The sequence below is a fragment of the Octopus bimaculoides genome, chromosome 1 (assembly GCF_001194135.2).
Source record: "Octopus bimaculoides isolate UCB-OBI-ISO-001 chromosome 1, ASM119413v2, whole genome shotgun sequence".
NCBI lineage: Eukaryota > Metazoa > Mollusca > Cephalopoda > Octopoda > Octopodidae > Octopus > Octopus bimaculoides.
The window spans coordinates 156,262,969-156,286,361 of NC_068981.1; the positions used below are offsets into that span (position 1 = coordinate 156,262,969).

Here is a 23,393-nt window from a genome sequence, read left to right on the forward strand (position 1 = left end):
ATATATATATATATATATATATATATATCCACACACATATATATTGGGCCATCCCATAAATAATGCGGTTTTTTTATACATTTATTTTTCAAAATTAAGATAAAGTCCTTTTTTAATTTAAAATATACTCTGCTTCATTTTCTACAATGCTCTTCCACCTATATGGTAGACTTGCAGGGCCCCTCTTCCAAAATTCACTTGTCCGTGATGTAAAAATACTCCTCCAGTACTATTCTTACTTCGTCTACAGAATTCGTATCTTTTCCATCCTGCAGAATAAATAATCAGATGAGGCAATGTCCGGCGAATATGGTGGATGAGGCATCGTTTTCCATTCAAACTACTCCAACCATTGGGATGTCGTCCTCGCTGTATGTAGCCGAAGTGTGTTCTTCCTGATGGAAGAACACACTTCGTCTTGAAACCAAAGATGGTCGTTTCTCTTCTAGCGTTGACTTAAGCTGCTTGCAGTAGATCTCCTTTGTTATCGTTTGGTTTGGGTTTAAATGTTCAGTGAACTAAACTTTTTATATCCCACCAAACAGATAACAACACCTTACGTGGGTGAAGACCTTTAGCCTGGGGTGCCGGTGTTTCTCCTTTCCCTACCCACTGTCTTAGGCACTTGACATTTTTATAGAGAATCTATTTCTCGTCACCAGTCTCTATTCAGTCCAAAAAAGGTTCATTCGTAAGACGTGACAGCAAAGAAAAGCACACATTCACTCTCTACCCGCGATTAGACCCGGAAAGTTTATGGGGAACCCATTGACCCAATTTGCCGACTTTTCCGATGGCACGCAGGTGTCGATGACTGGTTGAATGACCGAATCCAAGCTTCTCTGCTAATTCCTCAACAGTTACAATGGGATTTTGTTCCACCAGGGTTTGCAGGACGTCCTTGTTGAGCTGTACAAATCTTCCAGGACGGGGCTCGTGTTCTAGGCTGTAGTTTCTTGGCTCGGAATTTCTGGAACCATCGTTGATACTGGCTTACGCTTATTGTCCAATCCCCATATACTGCATCAATATTCCCCGCACTTTCCGTTGCATTGTTGCTTTATTGAACTCATAAAGCAAAATATGCCGAATATGCTCCTTTGTCACTTCCATTATAGCTTTGAAAAAGTAACTGTTAAAATCAAACTGCACTCTTCAAAACTTGAACTTGTAATACTTCGACCGTGCGAACCAAAGGAAATGGTGATGTAGACGGTAAAGGCTCCTTTTTACCATGTCGCACGGTCGAACACAAAACAAGATATATAAGTTGGAAGGCTCGTAAGTGATACGAGCCATAGTGCCAGTAAGAGAACTTAGGACAAATTCAACCGTTAGATATATAATGAGAATAAATTTATTAACAAAGTGAAACTGCAGTTCTATATTTAAGAGATGAGGAATGAAGTTAAAATAATAGACAGGGAACAACACTGGAAAATACGAAAACTAAAAGAAGCAGCACATATGCTAGGACACAACAACCTCCTAAGCAGACCGAGTGCAGATATGAATAGCATATGGGAACCGGTATTGAGGAAGGATAGAAAAATAATAGATTTATAAGCCTTAAAATTCACGAAGGTATACAACAACGTGAAGTGACGGACAGTCGTATAAGCAATAGTGTGTGTCACAATACGTGAGTGTACAAGTGTGCGTGTGAATGAGAGGAAACACAGAACATAGAAAGAGTGTCTGTAACATAGAATGTAAAAGGTCTGAAACACTGAGAATAGAGAAAACCAGTTCGTACAAGAGTTACACAAGGAGATAGAATGTTCATACGCAGGAAGTTGTGGCCAGGGAGCAGAGCTGTAGTATCACACTATGTCTGTTGAGCGTCGAATGCTGCGACCTGTGTTACCTGGTACGGAATATTCTCGCTGGTTAGTTCTGATTGTTGTTCGTGAGTGGAAACTCCACTCAAACAGGGTCGAGATAAAACCGCGCTTGTTGATGTTGGTGTTGCTGGCGACGACAATAGTAGACAGTACATTGGTGGTGAAGACGTCGGCGCTGGAACTGGCTGTAGCTGTGTTCTGTATGTGTGTGGTCAACGACCAGACCTGTGAGAGATCTGAAATCGAAGACGATTGCCGTCGTTGGATCGGGCTTATTTATAGGCGAAATAGGGCTCACCGGAAACCCAGAAAAACTCCTTCTCACGTGACTTTATCCCAAAGCCACAATTGGATGTAATGCCCCCTTAGCAAGCAGAACATGGGGACAATTGCCGCGCAAATAAGAACCAATCAGGATAATGGACAGAAGGGACCAAGGCAGCCGAAGGCTAGTTGTTAGCAGCTTCGTTATCATTTATGATTGAATGCCCGAGAGAGAGAGGTTTCACTACAAACTAATAAGATCATGGTAAAATTACTACCTGCTTTTATAGCAAGGTGATGCAGGTAGTTTATCCTGTCCCCCTCAAACTTTTAGTTCATGCAATTGAAAAAAAAAACGCATTATTTATGGGCTGACCCTGTGTGTGTGTGTGTGTGTATGTATATATATATATATATATATATATGGTGTGTGGGTGTATGCATGTATATATATGTGTATATATATACTTTTATTTTTTGTTTCAGTCATTTGACTGCGGCCACAAAGACACATACACATAAATATATATACGTATACAGATACGACGGGCTTTTAGTTTCCGTCTACCAAAGCCACTCACTAGGCTTTGGTCGGCCCGAGGCTATAATAGAAGACACTTACCCAAGGTGTTAAGCTGTGGGACTGAACCCGGAACCATGAGGCTGAGAAGCAACCTTCCTACCACGGAGACTTACATTCAAGACTTTAAGTTTCTGTGTCAGCATTTCAGTGATCATTGCATGTCTTCGGCTGTTACATGTGGTACAATCAATTGCAAAAAGCACAAAATAGATGGATACTTATATTGCACTTATATGTAGAAATTGACAAACTTCTCTTACATTTTCAGTTATATTGAACATCTTCCCCACACTATGCCCTGTGTTGACTTTGATTCCTGAATAATTCTCTACTCTTATTTGTATTTTCCATTTTAAGAGCTCATTATGTGAAATTAAAATAGTTAATTTTACTTGGTTTCCCTCTTGTGTTTATCATATTAGCCATCATTCAACAACGCCTGGAGTATGTTTTCATACATCCCCACCAAAAAAAAAAAAAGAAAGAAAGAAAAAGAAAACGCCGTTTGTCATTCTATAGAAGTAGGTCAGTACTTTATCTATAAAACTCCTTTGATCTCCTCATTTCATTTCATACTACAGTTATCAGCCCTGATAAATACATCTAATTGTTTATATGTAGTTTGCTTACAAACGATAACTACCCCTCTCCATCCTCATATGGTGATGGGATGGATACTTGGATAAATTACATCCCCTCATCTCTCTTTCTTTCCTTCTCTTATATACCTTTTACAGACCTTAAAGATTTTTTTTTTATTTTGGCACAGAAGGTACTCTTCTAGCTTTCTTACATGTAATTTTCAGTATAGTGTTGTTTTATCAGAAAATCTCGGGTAGTGATTTAGCAGCCTTTCCTGTTGTTCGTTATTAACTTTTGATTGAGTATTCCAGGCTATCTTACCTGGCAGTTTGCTCACAGCTGCTTTTCTGTATGGACCGAGGGAGGCTTATAACTTTCTCTTCTCTTTTTCTCTCTCCCTCTCTTCCTCTCTCTTTATTATTTACAGATGTTTGTATCTTGGTTTCATGCAATCTGATCCCGCCCCAGTTTTCTTTTTTTGTTTTGTTTTGTTTTTGTGGTAAACAAGTTTTACAGTCTAATACTTTCCCTATTCTTCTACATTCATTGGAAATTAGTCATGAATATTGTAGCCCTGTTAGATTGATCTCCAACGTGAGCACAAGGTCATACGCTTTGTGATAATGATGAAATCTGTTCAATTCTCCCCGTCTTTTTATCAGCTTGTTTGAAACAATTGAGTTAAGTAGAATTTTCAGATTTTTAGGTGCAGGGACTGAAAATCTGGTATTAGGTGATTAGTCTATCTTATCGACTTCAGTGACCTCGGTCAGCACTTGACTGGCACTTGATGCTCAGTTGCCCATAACTAGATATGTTTCGACATTTTTCCTCCTGCGTAGGAGTGGCTGTGTGGTAAGTAGCTTGCTTACGAATCGCATAGTTCCGGGTTCAGTCCCACTGCGTGGCACCTTGGGCAAGTGTCTTCTACTATAGCCTCGGGCCGACCAAAGCCTTGTGAGTAGATTTGGTAGACGGAAACTGAAAGAAGCCCGTCGTATATATATATATATGTGTGTGTGTGTGTGTGTGTCTGTTTGCCCCCCCCCTTCCCCAACGTCGCTTGACAACTGATGCTGGTGTGTTTACGTCCCCGTAACTTAACGGTTCGGCAAAAAAGGCTGATAGAATAAGTACTAGGCTTACAAAGAATAAGTCCTAGGGTCGATTTGCTCGACTAAAGGCGGTGCTCCAGCATGGCTGAAACAAGTAAAAGAATATATGTGCATGAAGAGTATATGTGCATATTAACTAGGAGGTGAGGCAAAATAAGCAATTTCTGATTTCTTGTTATTCTTTCCCCTACCTGTTTGAATGCTTAGTATTGCATTATCGTTTTTACTGTTGCATCATCTTTGGGAGTAAAAATCGGTCAGCATAGTTGTTGTAGTTGAGTTAGTAAACAGTCAGGTGAAACACTTTATTTTTTTTCAAGAAATTTTTCCTCAACTTTTGACCCGATTGTAATTGAGGTTGCTGATAAAATATCTGGATAATTTTTGGTGTTTAATAATCAAAATTCTCTTCTCTGTGGGGTTCCAATCTTTTCCTACATTAATGTCTAATTTCATTTTCAATTTCCAAAACAAAAACAAAAAAAAAAAACACTTTTAAGTGGGGCAAAATGAGTAATGACTTAATTTTTTCAAATTTTTCTTTTTAATTGTATGGTGTCTAATTATATCCGGAAAGCAATCACTCCAGCAGATCGTTGAGAAGCTATAATATATTATGTTGAATTTTTAGATTTAGTCAAACTTAGTCCATTTCTTGTGCTATTTTCCCGTGTTCCTCAAAATATTTGAAGTTTGTCTTTTGTATGCTGAAAGGGAGCAGAGATAGTATTCTGGAAATGTTATAGTGTTTTTTAATGCATTTAGAAAAGCTGATTTGCTTAGCTATAGTCTTTTTGTAAGATAGTGAACATTTGTAAAATTATTTTCTTTTTTGTCTTTTCTGTTTCAAAATACGGAGCGTTACACTATACCCCACCCCCAAAGCTGTGCCTGGTTGATCAGTTCACAAATATTCAAACCGTAACCATCCCATTTTTTTCTTTTTCTAGATACAGAGTGTAATTTGACTGCTATTTCTAGCAGGTCAAGCAACCGTGCAGAGACTCTCTCGTCCCTCTCACCATTATCATTTCGTTTCTAGAGTTAAAAAATAATCAATGTTTTTTTTTTTTAATTTGGAATTCTGGGATGGTTAGTTTTGATTCTTCGGTTCTTATTGTATATTTTAGCATCTCCCCGTCCTTTTATACCAGCTAGTTTTAAGCAGTTTATTTTAGTAAAATTTTCAGGCACAGGGACCGAAATTTTGGAGGAAGGGAATCGACTTCAATATTTGACTAGTACTTCATTCTGTTGACTCTGGAGGGTTAAAAAAAAAAGACCAGTGGAGGAGGGTTCAAACTCAGAACCTATATCGTTAATCAAATACACCGAATTATGCTATCCGACGCTCTATCGATTCTGCTGATTTACCACTTTTAATAGTTTAACAATAATGATACTATTTCAGAATGTGTTGTTTCGCGAACCATGATTTTTCTAATTGATATTTGTCTTCAAATAAAATTAAATTTAAATGTCTTTTTGTTGATTCCGCTTTTAGCGAGTTTCCATTTACCGCAGTTTAGATGTCATTTACCTTCTTGAAATAGTCCACCTCAGTAATATTAATTAGTGTTGGCATATTTAATGCCGTGAACTTTCAAATGCTAGCTAGATAGAAATAAGTATGCAGTGAGAATAAAGATATCAGGCAATGGCTGATTTTTTTTTTCCCCCGGAAAGGAGACGACTATTTTTTTCAACTTCTTCACAAAGTTGCATAGTTTTTGATGTCTTTGCTTATTGAACTGTGGGAGCATGTACTCTCTCTACCCCACTCTCTCTCTCACGCACACTAACTGAATACTGTTGCATATAATTTCGAAAGTATTGTTTTAATTCCTTCATTAATAATAAAGATCTACTTGCTCTCTCATATATGCGTCTGGATAGTAACTATACACTGATAATTAGCGTTTAAATATACTGTTGCAAAATTCAGTAATAGACTTAAACCTGTTGCCGGCCACTCTATTTTGTATCATTCGAACCTGGGCAAATTTCTCCATAGGTTTTTTCTCCCTTATTACCTTCATCACTCTCGCTTTCGATGTAAAGCAGTCATGGGCGCTGCCCTTCCTTCTCTTATTCAGCTATAGCGAAAAGAATAGAGGTTATTTTTTTAAAAAAACACTTGGTAGTTACTTGAGCCATTCAACAATATAACAGCACGTATTTCTTTTACTGCTGGTATGAATTAAACAATTGTACATTATCAGCTTGCTGCACTTTGTCCTGTTCGAAACCAATTTTCTACTCTAGGTCAGCTCTTAACTATTTACTTCATAATATTTGGCCTAGTTTAGTTGTGGTTTCGACCATTTATTTTTATTGCGTATCTATGCCATTTCAGCTATGACATTTTTTTTTATTCTTTCATTTTCTTACTTCAGCTTGTAATATCCTGCAGCGGATAGCTTCCCCGTCATATACAACACTCCTGTCTAAATACGTTTGTATTATAGCAAGCAAATGAGCCTCAGTTTGGTTGCTCGGCCTGCTAAAATAGCAACTAAATCTTCTTGAAAGCACACTAGTTTTAAAATAAGATAGTCCTAGACATAGATACTGTCTGGGGTGGGGGCGGGAGTAGATCAAGGATAGAATGTGTCTGTAGATATCTTCGATCAAAGCGTATCAGGAAATAAACAAAAACTATAGCAACCTCCACCCCCCCCCTCCAAGTTTTCTTTTCCATTGAAATTCTTTCATGTCGCAGTAAGTATTTAATGAAAATATAAATTGTATGAAGAAGAAAAAAACTCAATAGTTAGTTGGCAAAAATAAAAGCTTAAATAAATAAATGCAAAGAAAACAGGATAATGGATTTTTATCCCTTATATTTTTCGTGATTATAAGTTTATTTTTGTTTTTTTTTATGTGCATTACAATTAATTTTCGAAGTAATGAAGAAGCTCTTCAGCATTTTAACACTTTTTCCATATTTTCAGTTTTTTTGTTTAAGCTTATTTGGTTTACAAATTGGTGATATAAAATGTAAAACAATACATTCTAAAAGTATGCTTAAATCAATAAACTATAGATTAACAACATAAATAAACAACCTCTTCTATAATTATATTATAATTCTTATAATATATCGTCTCTAGTGCTATCTTAGCGTTTCGCTTGTAGCAAATACAGACCTGAGGTTTATCTTGCTTCCAGCTAAATTTATAATATATCTAACCTAAGAAGTTTCACCCTTCTACAGCTACAGGAATGGTTTAGGAAAAGAAAAAAAACATTCACTTTCTTGTTCTATTAATAAACATCACACACTGAAGCTACATGCCTGTGCCTTCACATATACTAATAGACACATACTCTCTCTCTCACTAACACAAGTTCACACTTTTCTCCTTCATGGATAAAATGGAAATTAAGCTCTGCTTGAGAGTACAGTCAGAAATTATTTTGAATGGAGGATTGTTATATTTTAAGATTACATTAACTCAGTGGTCCACAACCTTTTCACTGTCAAGGACCCCTTTTTAAAGGACCCCAGGATATTGAAAGGTCTGTCAGTTTAACATGTTCACGGATCCTCAGTACTACCTTTGCGGACTACAGGTTGGGAACCACTGCATTAACTTACAAATTTATTCATTAAATTTCGATTAAATCGCCAACTCTGTAGTATCTCTATTATTTGTTGATATTTAAATGTCTAACTGCAGGTGCAACTGGATAAATCCAGTTTCACAGCTTCTATGTTTGCAATAACTTTATGGAGAAAAGAAAATAGGTTTAGTTACAAAATCTTAAGTTGTTCACTATTCTGTGATTGGACATTACTTCAGAGGCACGCGATTTCAGGTTTTTGAGCTCGCTGCATGCATCATCAATAAGTGTATTCTATCACATCATTGCATCATTCTTTAGCCTTGTGAGTGAAACTGAGTACACAGAAACTGTGCAGAAGACTATCAAATGGATTTCACCTGTTGTTCAATTTAACACCATCACCTGACCCTTGGCTGATTTTATTCCAATTCCTTTCTTTCCCCCTGTCCCTATCCTTCAGAAAAAATAAAACCTTGAGTAATGCTTTTTTTCCCCTCATGAAATTAAGCCGTATACAAAAAATGCAATAAAGATATATATGAGATTCATAATTGTTCTTTTACTTTCTTTTTTTTTTTTTTTTTTTTTTTTTTTTTTTTATGTTAGAAATATTGTCTTATTCTTAATGTACCTGGTGTTTCTTCTGTTTTGTCAATACAGTTTCCTCTTTCTTCCTCGCACACCCTCTGAAGTTTGATACCTTTTCCTGTGATTTATGAGACTCCTGATAGCAGATTGTGTGGGCTGATGTGTGCAACTAAAACTTTGTGTTTTTGACAGTTATATATTTGCTAATGGTGCCTTTCCTTGTTGTCTTGGTCTTAACCACAACATTCTCACTTACATGTATGGTGTCTTCTTGAGATCATTTTCTTTTAGTAGGCTTGAAAGAAATGAAGCCAGCATACTCCACTAGATGGATAACGTCAGTGTGCATATATGACAGTGTAAGTGAATTGAGAGAAAAACTGGGTATATGAGGCATCACCAGATGTAGTGTGCATGTGCTGATATGGTCATATGATGCATGTGGATGAGGACAGCTGCATCAAGAAGTGCTGAGCCTCTAATTGTGGAGGGATCGTGCAGGAGTAGACCCAGGAAGATGTGGGACAAAGTATTAAGAAAGGATCTCCAGATGTTGGGCCTTACAAGGAACCGAGACATCTGGCAGTTTGCTGTGCTTGAGAAGACATGTCAAGCTAAGTAAAATCGTGGCTGTCCTTGCATACAGGCATGTCCTCTACATCTTTCTTCAGCTAAGTGATCCTAATCTTGTGGGCTCATGGGTGCTGGTGCCCATGTCAGTGCCATGTAAAAGTGTCTGTGCTGGTGTCACACAAAAGCACCCATACACTCTGAAAAGTGGTTGGAGTTAGGAAGGGCATCCAGCTGTAGAAACCAGCCAGATCCTGTCAAACTATCCAACCCATGCCAGTATGGAAAGAGACATTAAATGATGATGATGATGATTAACTATTATATGGTGTCTTTTCCCTGAGGAATGTTGTAAATATGAACTTTACACATGTATCTACTTGCATTTGTGTGTGTGTACCATATAGTTGATATTTCTTTTATTTATTGCTATTAATTTTATACCTAAACCAATTACATTGATTATTGGTTTTTGTATTAAATTTGAACTTTGTTTCACCCAAGGTGCTCATTGCATATCAGCATTAAGAAACATAAATTAGTAGGTCTATAATATAGCTATTTCTTTTAGTTTAAAGGAATGAAAGGTCAAATTGACCCTTGACTGATTTAAACTAAAACCATAAGCCACCAAAATTCTTCAACTGCTTCAGTCATATATATATATATATGTATATATATATATATACACTCAGTATCTTTTGTTGTGAAGTCGGTTGTGTTAAGGGTTTGTATTACTGCTTCATAACCATTGGTCCCCTTTTTAATAGATATAATTTAACCCTTAACAGTTACTAATCCTTTGCTCTTCGCATCTTGTAGTAGTAAGTAGTACTATTACTCCTGTATTTAGAATGGCTCTTTTTCATTACCTAACAGAATGTTTTCTTATGCTCAAGAGAAAAACCATTTGCCGATGAGGCAAGCCTGGCATCGCAAACTACTTCCAACCTTTAGCTAATTATTGCTCCGTTCTCTATTTCTTTCAGTTTGCCTGCCTAAGATCACCCCTCCTGCTCTATTCCTCCACTCACTACACTGTTCTCCCTGACTTTCTTGCTGTTTCGTTGCTTAGATTCCATAATAAACACCCAATGTATTCCTGCTTAACAGTCTCATATTTTCCTATTAAAATTACTGTATTCTGTAAAAAAATAAGGCCTATACATACATACATATATATAATGCCTTGCACGCCTGCTTTTCTACTATAATTTCAAGGGGAAAATTATAGGTCACTTTTTACAAATGTAAATATTCTTCGAATGAATTTGAATGACTTCAAGCATGTTCGATTTTATTTGTATTTCTAAAGCTATAATCACTGTAAACTTATCTTCCGTTGTTGTTAATTAACAAATGCATAGCCCCCAAAACCCCCCAAATCACAGTCAATGTAAATAAAAACAAAACATTAAAACATTCTTTGAAAAATAAATGAAGAGGTGTTAATTAGAAAAAATATAGAACAACACACTAACCATACAAACGTTGTAGACTTCTAGTTTAGAAGACCTTATACTAAGCTGAAAAGCAGGACGTCACCAATCTGCGAGGGCTTGTGAAGGTTAAGGTACTTCCCTTCGTCCTCCAGTAAAATTAATAAATTTACTTTGGTACGCTTTAATTTAATTCATCTGCAAACCTTTCAAGTTGTCTCCCTTAGTTGTCATTTGCCTCCCTTTAGTGCAATTCGGTCTATTGCCGTCATTTTTAGTTATTTTCGCAAGTCAACTGGGTAGTACCTATTAGGTTCCTCATCTCTTAGAAATGGATTCAAAAAGATTAAAAGCGAAGTCGGTTCCGGCGGTATTTGGACTTAGAACACCTGGAAGAAATGCCGCTCGGCATTTTGCCCTTCGCGCTAATGATTTTGCCAATCAAATGTAGTGCTTGCTAACAGAGATTAAAATACGTAGAGGTTTACGGTTGAAAGGTCTCTGATAATAAATCGGTTTAATCATGTTTGACCTAGAACCAAACAACAGAGGCATAACCATTGATTAGTTTCTCCACCCCGATAGGCCGATAATTAGGAACTCATACCGAAAAATCGCCGCATATTTTTATATATGAAATTTTGCAGAGATACGTTTTTGAGATTGTAGATTATAATATAATGCTGATAAAATTTAGAAAATAGTTTTGGTAGAAAGGTCGTTTCAGAGCATTTTTCTTCCCTCACCTACAACTTTGTTACCAAACAATACTAAATTACTTTAGCATTTTCACTTTTTTTTTTTTATCGGATTTATGTGTGAAGTATCAACACTACGAAACCTAATTTCGAAACGTATATCCGCAGAACGCCTTTGAAAAAATATGTATTTTAAAGACAATCAAGAAGAAACACAGTCAATGTGGGGAAAACGATCTGTTAATTCATGAAAAAAAAAATTTTGGATCTTTTTTAAAACGGGGGCCACATTTTTCATTAACGAAACACTTTGAAACTTGGAACACTGGTAGAATGTGTCATATAAAACATCTTTTTCTCTTAGTCTTCTTAAAAAAAAAAGAAATCCCAAAGTTATTCCATGTTAAAGTTGATGTATTTCTGTAATTTCAACCAATCACTGACGTCCATTCAGCCGATATACATTAAGTGCCGACTACATAAACAAACGATTCTGAAACAATTCTAATTTTTTTTTGACACTCTCCTAGAAAGTGGGAAATTGCGTAGGGCGTTCCAAACTGTAATCTCTTCAGATGTGCATGTTCTACATATCAAAAATTATGAATTTTCCTCGAAAAGAAAAGTGGGGCGAGCTTTTGTCCTTCAGCCTTTTCTGTAAATTCTCATTTTGGCAATTTTTGAATTTGGCTGCTATTTCTAGGTCACGCGGCCACATAGAGGCTTCTTCTTTGGCTCCGTACATGGAAAGAAAAGACATAATTGTATGGTTGTATCCAGCAATCGTGACAAGATCATTGCCTTTTTAATTGCTTTTACTTCAGTTTATTAGGACAGGATCAGCTAAATGAGTTTTACGTTGTTCTAAAGTAAGCATAAGAGAAGGAATTGCAGCGGGGAATGGAAACAATGAAAAACTGCAAAAATGAAGAATTCAGAAAAAAAATGTTTAATTACAAATAGAGGACCGGAAATATTAGTGTTTTATTCACTAATTTTGTTTAATGTCTTTCACCAAAACTTCCGTCACCAAACTTTTGATCATAACTGAATTGAGAATGTAGAAATTACGTAACTGACCCAGTTGATTAATTTCTGTTGTCATTATCAAAATACAAATACTCACTATAGCTCTGACAGTAAGATGACAACTATCTCAGTTGAAATGTTATGTATGTGTTGGGCTTGTAATAGGCAGTACACTGAGTGCACTGAATAACCCTTCTCTTACTTTACCCGACCACAGAGTAGCTATGGTCACCTGGTAATTTTCATTGAACTTATCAGTTTTCAGCTTTCCATGACATTTGACATGAGAAAGTTTTAAATAATATATTGAAGGTATAGCTCCTACAGCAAAATAAATGTCTTTGTAATAGCTTCGTATAAAAACAAATAGATGAGCCATTAGACCTGCTGTAAATATATCCAAGTTTCATGACAACATGCTTTGAAACTTCTGCAGATGCTTTCTTTGTAGCGTCACTAAGATTCTCCTTCAAATGGATTAATAATTTATGTGTAGGTCTTAAGTGAAATGGAAAATAGAACTATCAAAATGTAATTAGTTTCTGTATAACGAGTAACAAGTATATGTTCGTGTGTGTTTGTATATATATATATATATATATATACACACACACACATATACATGTGTGTACACCTATTCATGTATACGCACATGCATACAGACACATGCACACACACATGATGGTGCAGATGGTATATCTCTCTCATTCAGTGATGAAGGTTCAGCTGTTTGATCAACTGAACTTCTTGCTCTTGAATTATCATGTAAGTGGTTAAGCATTCCACAGACACATGTACCCTTAATGTAATTCTCAGGCAAAAATCACTGTGACACAATTTGTGGCTAGGCTGTACTTTTTGAATTACAGATAAAACTCTTGAATAATTTAAGTGAAGCTGTAATATATTGAATTAATTAAAACTTATATTTTTTTCTGATAGTAACTCAGGCACTGCTAAACCCCTCATCCCTCTACCTCTTGTTACCCTTATTGCGTCCAAATCCACCAGCTCCACACAAACCGCTATGTCCAGTCTTTACTCTCCAAAATATCAGTCCTTTGGAATCTCACCCTTGCTATTGAGCTGCAACAGTTTACATAGAGCATTAAAAACATAAAGCTTGCCTGTCTTAGATGGCCTGCCGAGATCATGAACATTGTCCTTTCTTCCAGATTCAGTAACTAAAAACCACAAAAAAATGTTATAAGCAGATCTTTTATCAAATTTCTTCCAAATTATTGATAAGATATTCACTTGTCTAATCCTCATAATGAATTTTCTAGCTATATAATTTTCAAATTACTTAATTCAATAGCTGTTCTCTTTCAATATGACCATTTTAGATATAATACTGAAATATTATTGTAAAATTCCTGTCTTTTACAACTAAACTATATAGTCTATTCTTACATGTCTTTATCCATTATTATTTTAATTTATAACTTTTCTCTTACAGGTTATACTGTTTATTTTCAGTAAGGACCAAAGGAATTTGCAACCAAGGTTTTCAGTTTTTTTCTTTATTATTTCTTTATTTATTTATAACACAGATATTTTTTGTTTTTATCAATCATATATCAATCTATTCTGGAATATGAGGACATTGTTTTTATATAAAATTTCAAAACATATCCCACCAGGACATAATAGCTTACCACAACCCAAGGAATATACTTTTCACAACAAAACTCCATAAAATATAAAAATAATGCTTAGAGTAACAACATTTGTTTACATGAGAAATATATAGTGCAATTTAAGCCTCAAAAAGATTCTCAAACAAATTAAAACATATGTGGAAGAATACTTATCGCTTGTCTAGTTTCTGGAACCATTTCTGAAAATCCCTATATCATAATGGGCTTTGTAAATAAAACTGCTGTTTCATACTGGATTTATTTTTCATTGTGTAGTACCAGTGGTGAGCAGAGTTGGAGAACAAAAGAATGTTTTGGATATATTACACATTTTGTTACTCATATTTCTGTTGAAATACAGTCTTTGTTTCTAATTAATTCTGGAAATAATGAAGAATTTGTTATAACTTCATCATTATTGATCTGGTGTTTGGAACTTAAATTAACATGGAATTTTGGAAGAAAGTTTAATTTAGATCATTTTAGAACAGGAAATTTGTATTATAGAAGTAAAGGTGGTCGCAAGTTGTTGGTATCAAAAAGGTTAAATCAAATTCCTAAGATTTTGAGACTCCAAGAAAGAATGCCCTTGTGTTTTGAAAATATGATATTCAAAATGAAGTATATAGTGTTTAAAAACATAGTTACATGCATACACACAAAGACAGACTAGTGTAGTGTCTGGTAAAAATGATGGGTTTTATTTCTACCTCACTGTATTTTTTAATGTTTTTCTTCCAAGCTTTGTTCCATTTTCCTGTTTTGTGTGTGTGTGTGTTTCACTCTCTTATTTTCTTTTAGTCATATTCTGTCTCTACCTCTTCTCTTTATTTCGCATTGTCTCCCCTCCTTCATTTTGATATCATACATATATTTTTCTTGCTCTCTCTCTCTAACATTCACCCATTCTATATCTCTTATTTATTACGTCTCAAATTCCCTCTTTCTAATGAGCTTATCTTCATTCTGCCTCTCTCTATTTATTTCTTCCACTCTTTCACTGACTGTTCACTCCACTATCATATGTCTGCTGACTATTTCTCTTTCCTCAACCTACTCTCTAAATAATATCTTACCTATCTATTTATCTATTCTACTTCTCTTTATTTCTCTCTCTTCCACTTCTCTCGACACAGCCACTGATTTCTCCCTGCATGACTGAGAGAGGATAACTCACAAACAAAAAAACACATATGACTTTAGGGTTTTTATGTATTAAGACATAAAAATGCATAAAAATCAGTAATTGAAGAAAACTAATAGTACTCTATATCACCAAACATTATATAGCAAAGTTCATTATTTTGACTCATTTGTATGCCATGGGGCTAAATTTGTATTTGCTGGAGATGCATATTAATTAACTAAAGTTCTAAGACTATGTTTTTGTGGGAAAATTGTAAGTAAATTTACTTGCATACTGTATGTATTCCTGGATAGGTCGCACCCTTAGTTTGGGGTTGTCAAAATAGGTATTTGTAGTGGACTCGCAGATAGGTTGCATTATAATCTGGCAGGTTACATGGCCCTTTTTTAATGTAAATATAACTAATGCTGTGGCTGTGTGGTAAGAAGCATGCTTCCCAACCACATGGTTCTGGGTTCAATCCCACTGTGTGACACCTCAAGCAAGTGCCTTCTACTATAGCTTCTGGCCAACCAAAGCCTTGTGAGTGGATTTGGTAGATGGAAACTGAAAAAAGCCCATCGCATATATATATATATGTAAATGTTTGTGCGTCTGTGTTTGTCCCCCACCACCACCATCGCTTGACAACCGATGTTGGTGTGTTTACATCCCCATAACTTAGCGGTTCAGCAAAAGAGACTGATGGAATAAGTACTAGGCTTACAAAGAATAAGTCCTGGGGTCGATTTGTTTGACTAAAAGCAGTGCTCCAGCATGGCTACAGTCAAATGACTGAAACAAATAAAAGAAAGAAATAAGAATTTGAATCTATGTTGTCAAAAAGAATAATACTCAAACTTCCAGTTTCTGCTTTCTAGTAAACAAACGTCACAAAAATGTTTCCATAACAACTTGGAAACTGAAAAGGCCAGGCCCAGGGTATGCCCCTGGACTACTGATATGCCACTGTCTACTTCAGATCCCTGTGATGTCCGCACCTCTGATTTTTGTTGAAATTATTGAAAGTGTGACCTATCTGCGATTCATGTAGGATCTGATGCAGCAAAATGTCCAAGTGTTGTTTATGTTGACATCTATTCCATGTACAACTCTTAAAAGACACTTGCTAAGCTGCAGCAAGATGGTCAAACTGGGTAGCTGTATAAAATGTATGGAATCTGTGGTATTGTGTTTTGCAGTTTTTAACCATTGCAATATGTACAGAGGAAAGAACACAGATGTATTTTTGTTTCAAACTTATTTTAGCTGCTTTATTCACTTTTTTCATTACCATGGAACAAAGTTGTTTGTTGTTCCGTTAGATTTAATTGGTTGCATTTCTAACAAAAATATAGATTATTTTATATATGATCGCATAAAACTATTCATTACCTTGAAAATGTTTATATGAAATGTCTTTTCTATTTTTATTTTTTTCGTTTTGAATTACATAATTTTCTTATCATTTATTGTTGTTTCTATTCTAGGGTAGTGATTCAAGTTTCAACTCAATTACCTGAGTCTCGGTCATGCTCACCATATTTCCGAAAGGACCCAAATGATATCATTCAACAAGAATGCGGATCAGATCAATTAGCAATATCTAATTTCAAAGCTATATTACCTCCAGGACAAAACAATATATATATGGCATCATCCTCACCTAAATCGAACAATCAGAAGGTATCTTCTATTTCTCCCCCCTATCCTGTTTTATTGGGACACCCAAGTTATTCATCTCTAAAATCTCAGCCACAAGGCAATAAACTACTGACTCTGTCTTCAAAAGCACCATCTCCTGGCTCCATTAATTCTTCATCACACAGTATTTCTCCTGTTAGAAATCCGTCTCCTGTTCAGCTTCAACTTGTTACCAATAATAATAATTTATCATCATGTGAAAATGTTGCTTATGGTAACAATCTTTTGCAACTAAAACGAACACAATCTCCTGCCCTGATTCAAACACTTCTGCAAAATCGAGATCCTTCTCCAAATCAAAGACTGTCATCAACAATAGTAAATGTTGCACCAGAAGGATTTCAACAAAAAATCTTAGTAACACCATCTGTATCACCAAACAGAGTTGTTGGTACAGATCAATCATGTGAAGGATCTTCTACTATATTAATAACAGCCGATCCCAATCCTATTATTAATAAAGTAACACAACCTCAAGTGACATATGTGAAAACCACCCCAATTGCTGTATCATCACCTGAGCCATCTCGCACTACACCAGTCACATATTCACAAATGCAACCAACTACCCAAGTGTTTTATATGAAATCAACATCTCCAAATATGCCTCAACTTTCATCTCAGTTACAAGTACAACCATTTCAAGGTATGCAAATTAAACAAGACCAACTTATTCTTAATTCAATAATTGTTGATAAGTCACAGACCTCAACAGATAAAAATGTAACATCGTTACAAGGCTCACAGCCATTACTTTTATCTGTTCCAAAATCTACTGAACAAGAACAAACCATTCTGGGTAATGAATTAGAATTTCGGCAGCCAATTTATAATTCTTCATTAACTACATCTCAGCCTGCAACGTCTTCACTATCATCTTTGGATCGATTGACTCTACCAACTTGTCACTCAAACGAAGATAAAACATTGTCAACAACTGTACAATCTGTATCTGCTATTTCACAGGCACCTATATTAGCTCAAAGACTTGCTGCTCCTTCTGTTAATAATACCATATTTTCTAGTCAACTAACTTCTTCTAGGTTAGTCTTACCTTCTAGTGGTTCAGCAGTACTACCAACAGGTTTGGCAAATACTCCCAATATCCAGTTGATACCAACATCAACTAACTTAACAAATAATTCATCCCAGTTAAACATACTGTCTGTTCAGAATAATAGACTTTCTGCTCTATCATCTACAGAAAACTCATCTTTTTTGCAACATGCATCACCCACTCAGATTTCTTCCATAGAGAATGAGCCTAGAGGTAAGTTTTTGGTTTCAAATGCAGCACTAAATGTTCAACCTGCAATGGTTACCTCAAACCCACAGTTAGCACCATCTATCACAGAACGTTTGCCTGTTAGTAATGCTTCTATGACTGGTAACACAGGTCTTATGGCTTCACAGTTGCACCCAACATTTGTTGACAGACTGTCAATGACAAACAAAGATAATGCTGTCACATATTCCACAGTTGTTGTTACAACTCCACAGTTTATTACAGCTCCTACAAATACCATGAGAAGTGATTTGACTAATGTCTCAGCTGTAAAAAGTATTCTTGCTGCCCAGAATATATCTTCTAATTTAAATCCAGCTGCAAATAATTCTATCTTTAAAATTATTACGCCAACAGTTGGAGTTAGTCAACAACCATCAACACAAGCTCCAAAATTAGTTTTAACTGAACCACCTGAGTCATCACTCCTTAACTCTTCACTAAATCAAAGATTTCAAGCTAATCAAACAGCCATGTTACTTAATACAAATAACTCTGGCCAGCATAATTTTGCACAAATTAAAGATAATATGCAACCTCAGATCATCTCATTTAATCCTGTTTCTTTTGAAATACCAGCTGAGTCATTTAGATTCATTGAAATGCAAGGTCAACCATTAAAAACAACGTCGAGTAATATAATAAATAATACTGTGACTAACAACATTTCTGTTGATAAACCAATAAATATTGTTACTAGAACGGACTCTGGCAATGTAATGAACCCTTCAAATATTTTTGTTGTGTCTTCTGCCTCAGAAACGTCAGTGCAATCATCAACTAGTGTTAGCACCAAGTCAAATGAGAATATAAATTCTGAACTCCAATCCACATCTAAGTTGCCACCTTTGGAAAATAAATTATATGTTGAAGAGAACAATCCTTCTGTTACTCAAAAAGAAACTGCTTTTTCTTTCCGTGCATTACCAGTGAAAGATTCCCCAGCTGAACCTGTGAAACCAAAACGCCCTGTTAGGAAAAAAAAAGATGATGATGATGTCAATCCATTTTTTGCTCATTTACGTGTTTCTTCAGCATCTCTTTCAAACCAAGGAGGTTTACCTCCTTTTAACACGCTCCAGACTACAAGTGAAGAGACTAAAACCAAACAGTCTTTCTCAGAAATTAAAAATATTTTACATAGTAAAACAGTTGATGATCAGACTAACTTTCAGTCAACTTCTCGTGGATTAAATAAAAATACTTTCAACCAATCTAATAATACTAAGGAAACATCGGATCCCTTAGATTCTTGTCTCAAAGCTAGTTCTAGTGATAATCAGTTGAATCAAAAGTGTATTGATAAAGATAATCATACAGAAGAAGAGAAATCATCAGAGACTGATGATAATACAGAAAGGAAGCCCATTGTAAGTATATCCTCTTATTATTATTTTTTTTTTTTAATATTCTTGGTTTCCGTGTAAATGTAACACAACTGGAAATGTATTCAAATATTTCAGATTTCAGTTATTATCATTATTATCATCAATTGTTTTAATGCCAACTTTACTAGGTTGGCATGCATAAGATGAAAGTTATTGAGTTTTTTTTCTATAGCTGGACGTTTTTCTTGTTGCTTACCCTTAATTTATTTGCAACTAAAGTACTATTTCTTTTAGTTCTCAATGGCAGACTATAAACAAAGACACTGTCGCATAGATTGTGACATTGTTTATCATCATCATCATCATCATCATCATCATCATCGTTTAATGTCCGTTTTCTATGCTGGTATGGGTTGGATGGTTTGACTGAGGTTTGGAGAGCCAGCGGCTGCACCAGGCTCCAATCTGATCTGGCAATGTTTCTATAGCTGGATGCCCTTCCTAATACCAACCACTCCGAGAGTGTAGTGGGTACATTTTATGTGCCACCAGCACAGGAGCCAGTCAGTGGGTACTGGCATCGGCCTCATTCGGATGGTGTTTTTTACATGCCACCGGCATGGGGGCCAGTCAGGTGGTCCTGGCATTGATCATGTTCGGAGAGTGCTTTTTAAACACCATGCAGATGATGGGAAGACAAACACACATGTAATAAATGCATACATACCTACCCATGCATGTATATCTATGTGTGTGTGTGTATATATAATCATATATTATATAAGACAGGCTTCTACTGTATCCCTTTACCAATTCCACTCAAAAGGCTAATAGTCATTAGAATACATTCCACAATGCCATACAGTGGGAATAAACTCAAAAACATGGCCATGTGGGTAAAGCCAAAAGTTTTAACCACATGGCCATGCCTGATTTAAAGATATTTAAGTTGATATTCAGCATTTATGTGAATGGTTATTGTGATTTTCTGTTTTTCTAACAGAATTAGAAAAGAAATCCTAGGTGTGAAACAGAATCTGGAATCAAAAAATCTCAAAGTTAGTATAGCAAAGACCAAAGTCCTAGTATGCAAGAAATTAGACAGGAATCCCTTCACCCTTGTGGTAAATGTCCCTGCTCGTGTGTAAGAAAGGAGTAGGCAGAAATTTTGTTTGGTGTACCTAGTGCATGCTATAGACATGTAAGTGGTGCAGCGGAATAGTAGGAAAGTTAAGAGAAAAAGTAGTGTTTTCTCTATGGAAGGTGTACAGCAGCCATAAAGGCCACAGATACATGGGAAACTGATTTCTTCAAATGTCCTGGGGGCTCTCTGCAAATTATAGGTAATTTTTGCTACCTCACTGACCTAATTTACCATGGAGATGGTTGTACAGAAAGCATGATTGCTAGAATAAGAATGGGATGGAGAAAGTTCAGAGAGCTTTTACCTCTGTTGCCAACCAAAAGGTCTCTCCAAGTGAAAGGAAGACTATATCATGCATGTGTACAAACTGCAATGCTACATGGTAGTGAGACATGGGCCCTGAATGCAGAGGATAGATGAAGACTATAGAGGAATGAAACTGGTATGCTCCACTGGATGTGCTATGTCAGTAGGAGCACTCTGTCAGTTATGACGATGAGGGTCCCAGCTGATACGATCAATGGAACAGCTTGCTCATGAAATTAACGTGCAAGTGATTGAGCAATCCACAGACAAGTGTACCCCTAACGTAGTTCTCAGGGAGATTCAGCGTGATACAGAGTGTGACAAGGCCGGCCCTTTGAAATACAGCTACTACTCATTTTTGCCAGCTGAGTGGACTCCAGCAACATGAAATAAAGTGTCTTGTTCAAGGACACAACGCGTCGCCAGGAATTGAACTCACGGCCTTATGATCATGAACTGAATGCTCTAACCACTAAGCCACATGCCTTTACCTATGTCAGTGTACATGTGCGACAGAGCGCGAGTGTATACAAAGAAATGTTAGGCATAACTGAAATTATTATATGCAGTGTGCAAGAGAGGTTTGATCATGTGAAGTGGATGGATGAGGCCAGTTTCATAAACAAATGCCTATCACTTAAAGTGGAGAAACTTTTGGAAGACATGGGATGAAGTATTGAAGGTGATCTCAAAATGAAGAAAATGACAAGACTGTGATATACAACACTTTGCTGTACACAAAAAGACCTGCTCACTACAACAGAATTGATATCTTAAAACAAAGGTGTCACATAAAAAACACTGGTGTTGGTACTGGTGTCATGTAAAAAGCACTGGTGATGATGCCACATAAATAGCACTGGTACTGGTGCCACAGAAAAAGCACTGGTGATGGTGCCATGTAAAAAGCAGCCAGTGTACTCTGTTAAGTGGTTGGCATTAGGAAGGATATCCAGCTATAGAAACCAAACCAAAACAGACTATGAAACCTGGTGCAGTCCCTGGCCTTGCATATTCCTACCATGCTAGTATGGAAAATGACATTAAATGATGATGATGACGACAACAATTTACTGTTCTTTCTTTCAACCTTTGGTGCACTCATCCTTCAATTCACTAGAGTATTTTTCTTTCACATACAATCTGTTTTGCATTGGGTATCCATAACTACAATTTTCTGCATTCAGTGACTGATGACTTTCAAGTGCAATCATTTTCTCACCACAGTCTTTCATATGTTAACATTGTGTATCCATTAAATCATACACACCACATTCTTCTCTAATTATTGAAGATCCTCAATGTTCATGAATTTGTCTGCTGATGTGCAACATTGCTGCACAAGTAAAACAAAATTCAAAATTTTAGTTAAAAGCAGTTCTTTAATGTAAATATTAATGGTGCCACATGCTTAAACCATGTGTGTTGTTAAACGTTTTTTGGCAGCAGTATTTCATCCAAGGAACATTCCTTTAAAGATATAAAGTGTTAAAAACACATTGAACAGCTCCAGAGATGAACAAGAACATCAGATATCGATATTTCATTGTTATTTCAGTTTATTGATGCCATATACTCAACATGCCCTCAAGACTAATTCAATATACAGATAGCATAAAATCTGTCTGCTGATGCAACAGTGCCACACAATTAATACAAAATTCAAATTTTGAGTTAGCAGCAGTTCTATAATGTAAACATTATCAATATCTGTCATTCTCATTCACTTCCAGGGCAGTTTGTTTCACCTGGCTTTGAAATGTACTGTGTATTTTTTAACATTCTATATCTTTAAAGGGACTTTCTCTGGATGAAATGGTAAAAGAAACACTCATATTTCCAGAGGTGAATAATTCAATCCCCCAAGAATCCCTCTCAACATGTGACTATGATGCTCCCTTACTACTCCTGCTCATGATCAGAAGTGCACATATCATCAGCCATTAAGGGACATGCTCAACTGGTTATGGTCAAGCAAATCTGTGGTATTGACCAGAATATTTGCTGTAGCCCATCTTTTTTACCAAGACAAAACATGTTCACTTCCAATCAGTTAAGATCAGAAGCCATTACATCAGGGCATTTATTATTATTATTATTATTATTATTATTGAGCTGACAGAATCGTTAGTGTGCTGGACGAAATACTTAGTGGTATTTCACCTGTTGCTATGGTCTGTGTTCAAATTCCTCCGAGGTCAACTTTACCTTTCATCCTTTCAGGGTCAAGAAAATAAGTACCAGCTGAACACTGGGGTCAATGTAATTGACTCATCCCCTCGTCCAAAATTGCTGCCCTGGCAGTAAAATTTGAAACCATTATTATTATTTTTATGTTTGACTTTTGCTTTGCATTTCTACAAGTTGGCTCCAAGTCTCACCCAGAGACCTCAAAAGACAACAAGTTAGAAGTTCATGTTGGTGTTATGCTTAGAGTGCCATATATTTGGTTTTGTACATAGTGTTGTTCTAGAGAATGTTTAAGAAACCATAAGACAATTACGTGTTTGTTTTAAAATTTGAGATTACATAGACAGTATTTTATGTAGGATATGGACAGTTCCCATGAGCACTATCT

The 23,393-nt window shown here is 36.0% G+C and overlaps 1 protein-coding gene across 7 annotated transcripts in view; it reads left to right on the top strand.

Annotated features, from left to right (window-relative positions):
- Window positions 1-23,393, top strand: part of LOC106868443 (uncharacterized) — a 91,863-nt gene that overhangs the window by 37,904 nt on the left and 30,566 nt on the right. For 4 of the 7 annotated variants that reach the window (XM_052971884.1, XM_052971900.1, XM_052971889.1 and 1 more), the window contains 2 exons: window positions 13,742-13,788; window positions 16,539-19,407. In XM_052971884.1, the coding sequence (XP_052827844.1) occupies window positions 13,742-13,788; window positions 16,539-19,407 (2,916 nt within the window). The remainder of the gene's footprint in view (window positions 1-13,741; window positions 13,789-16,538; window positions 19,408-23,393) is intronic. The other 3 variants (XM_052971911.1, XM_052971898.1, XM_052971894.1) reach the window with 1 other exon arrangement.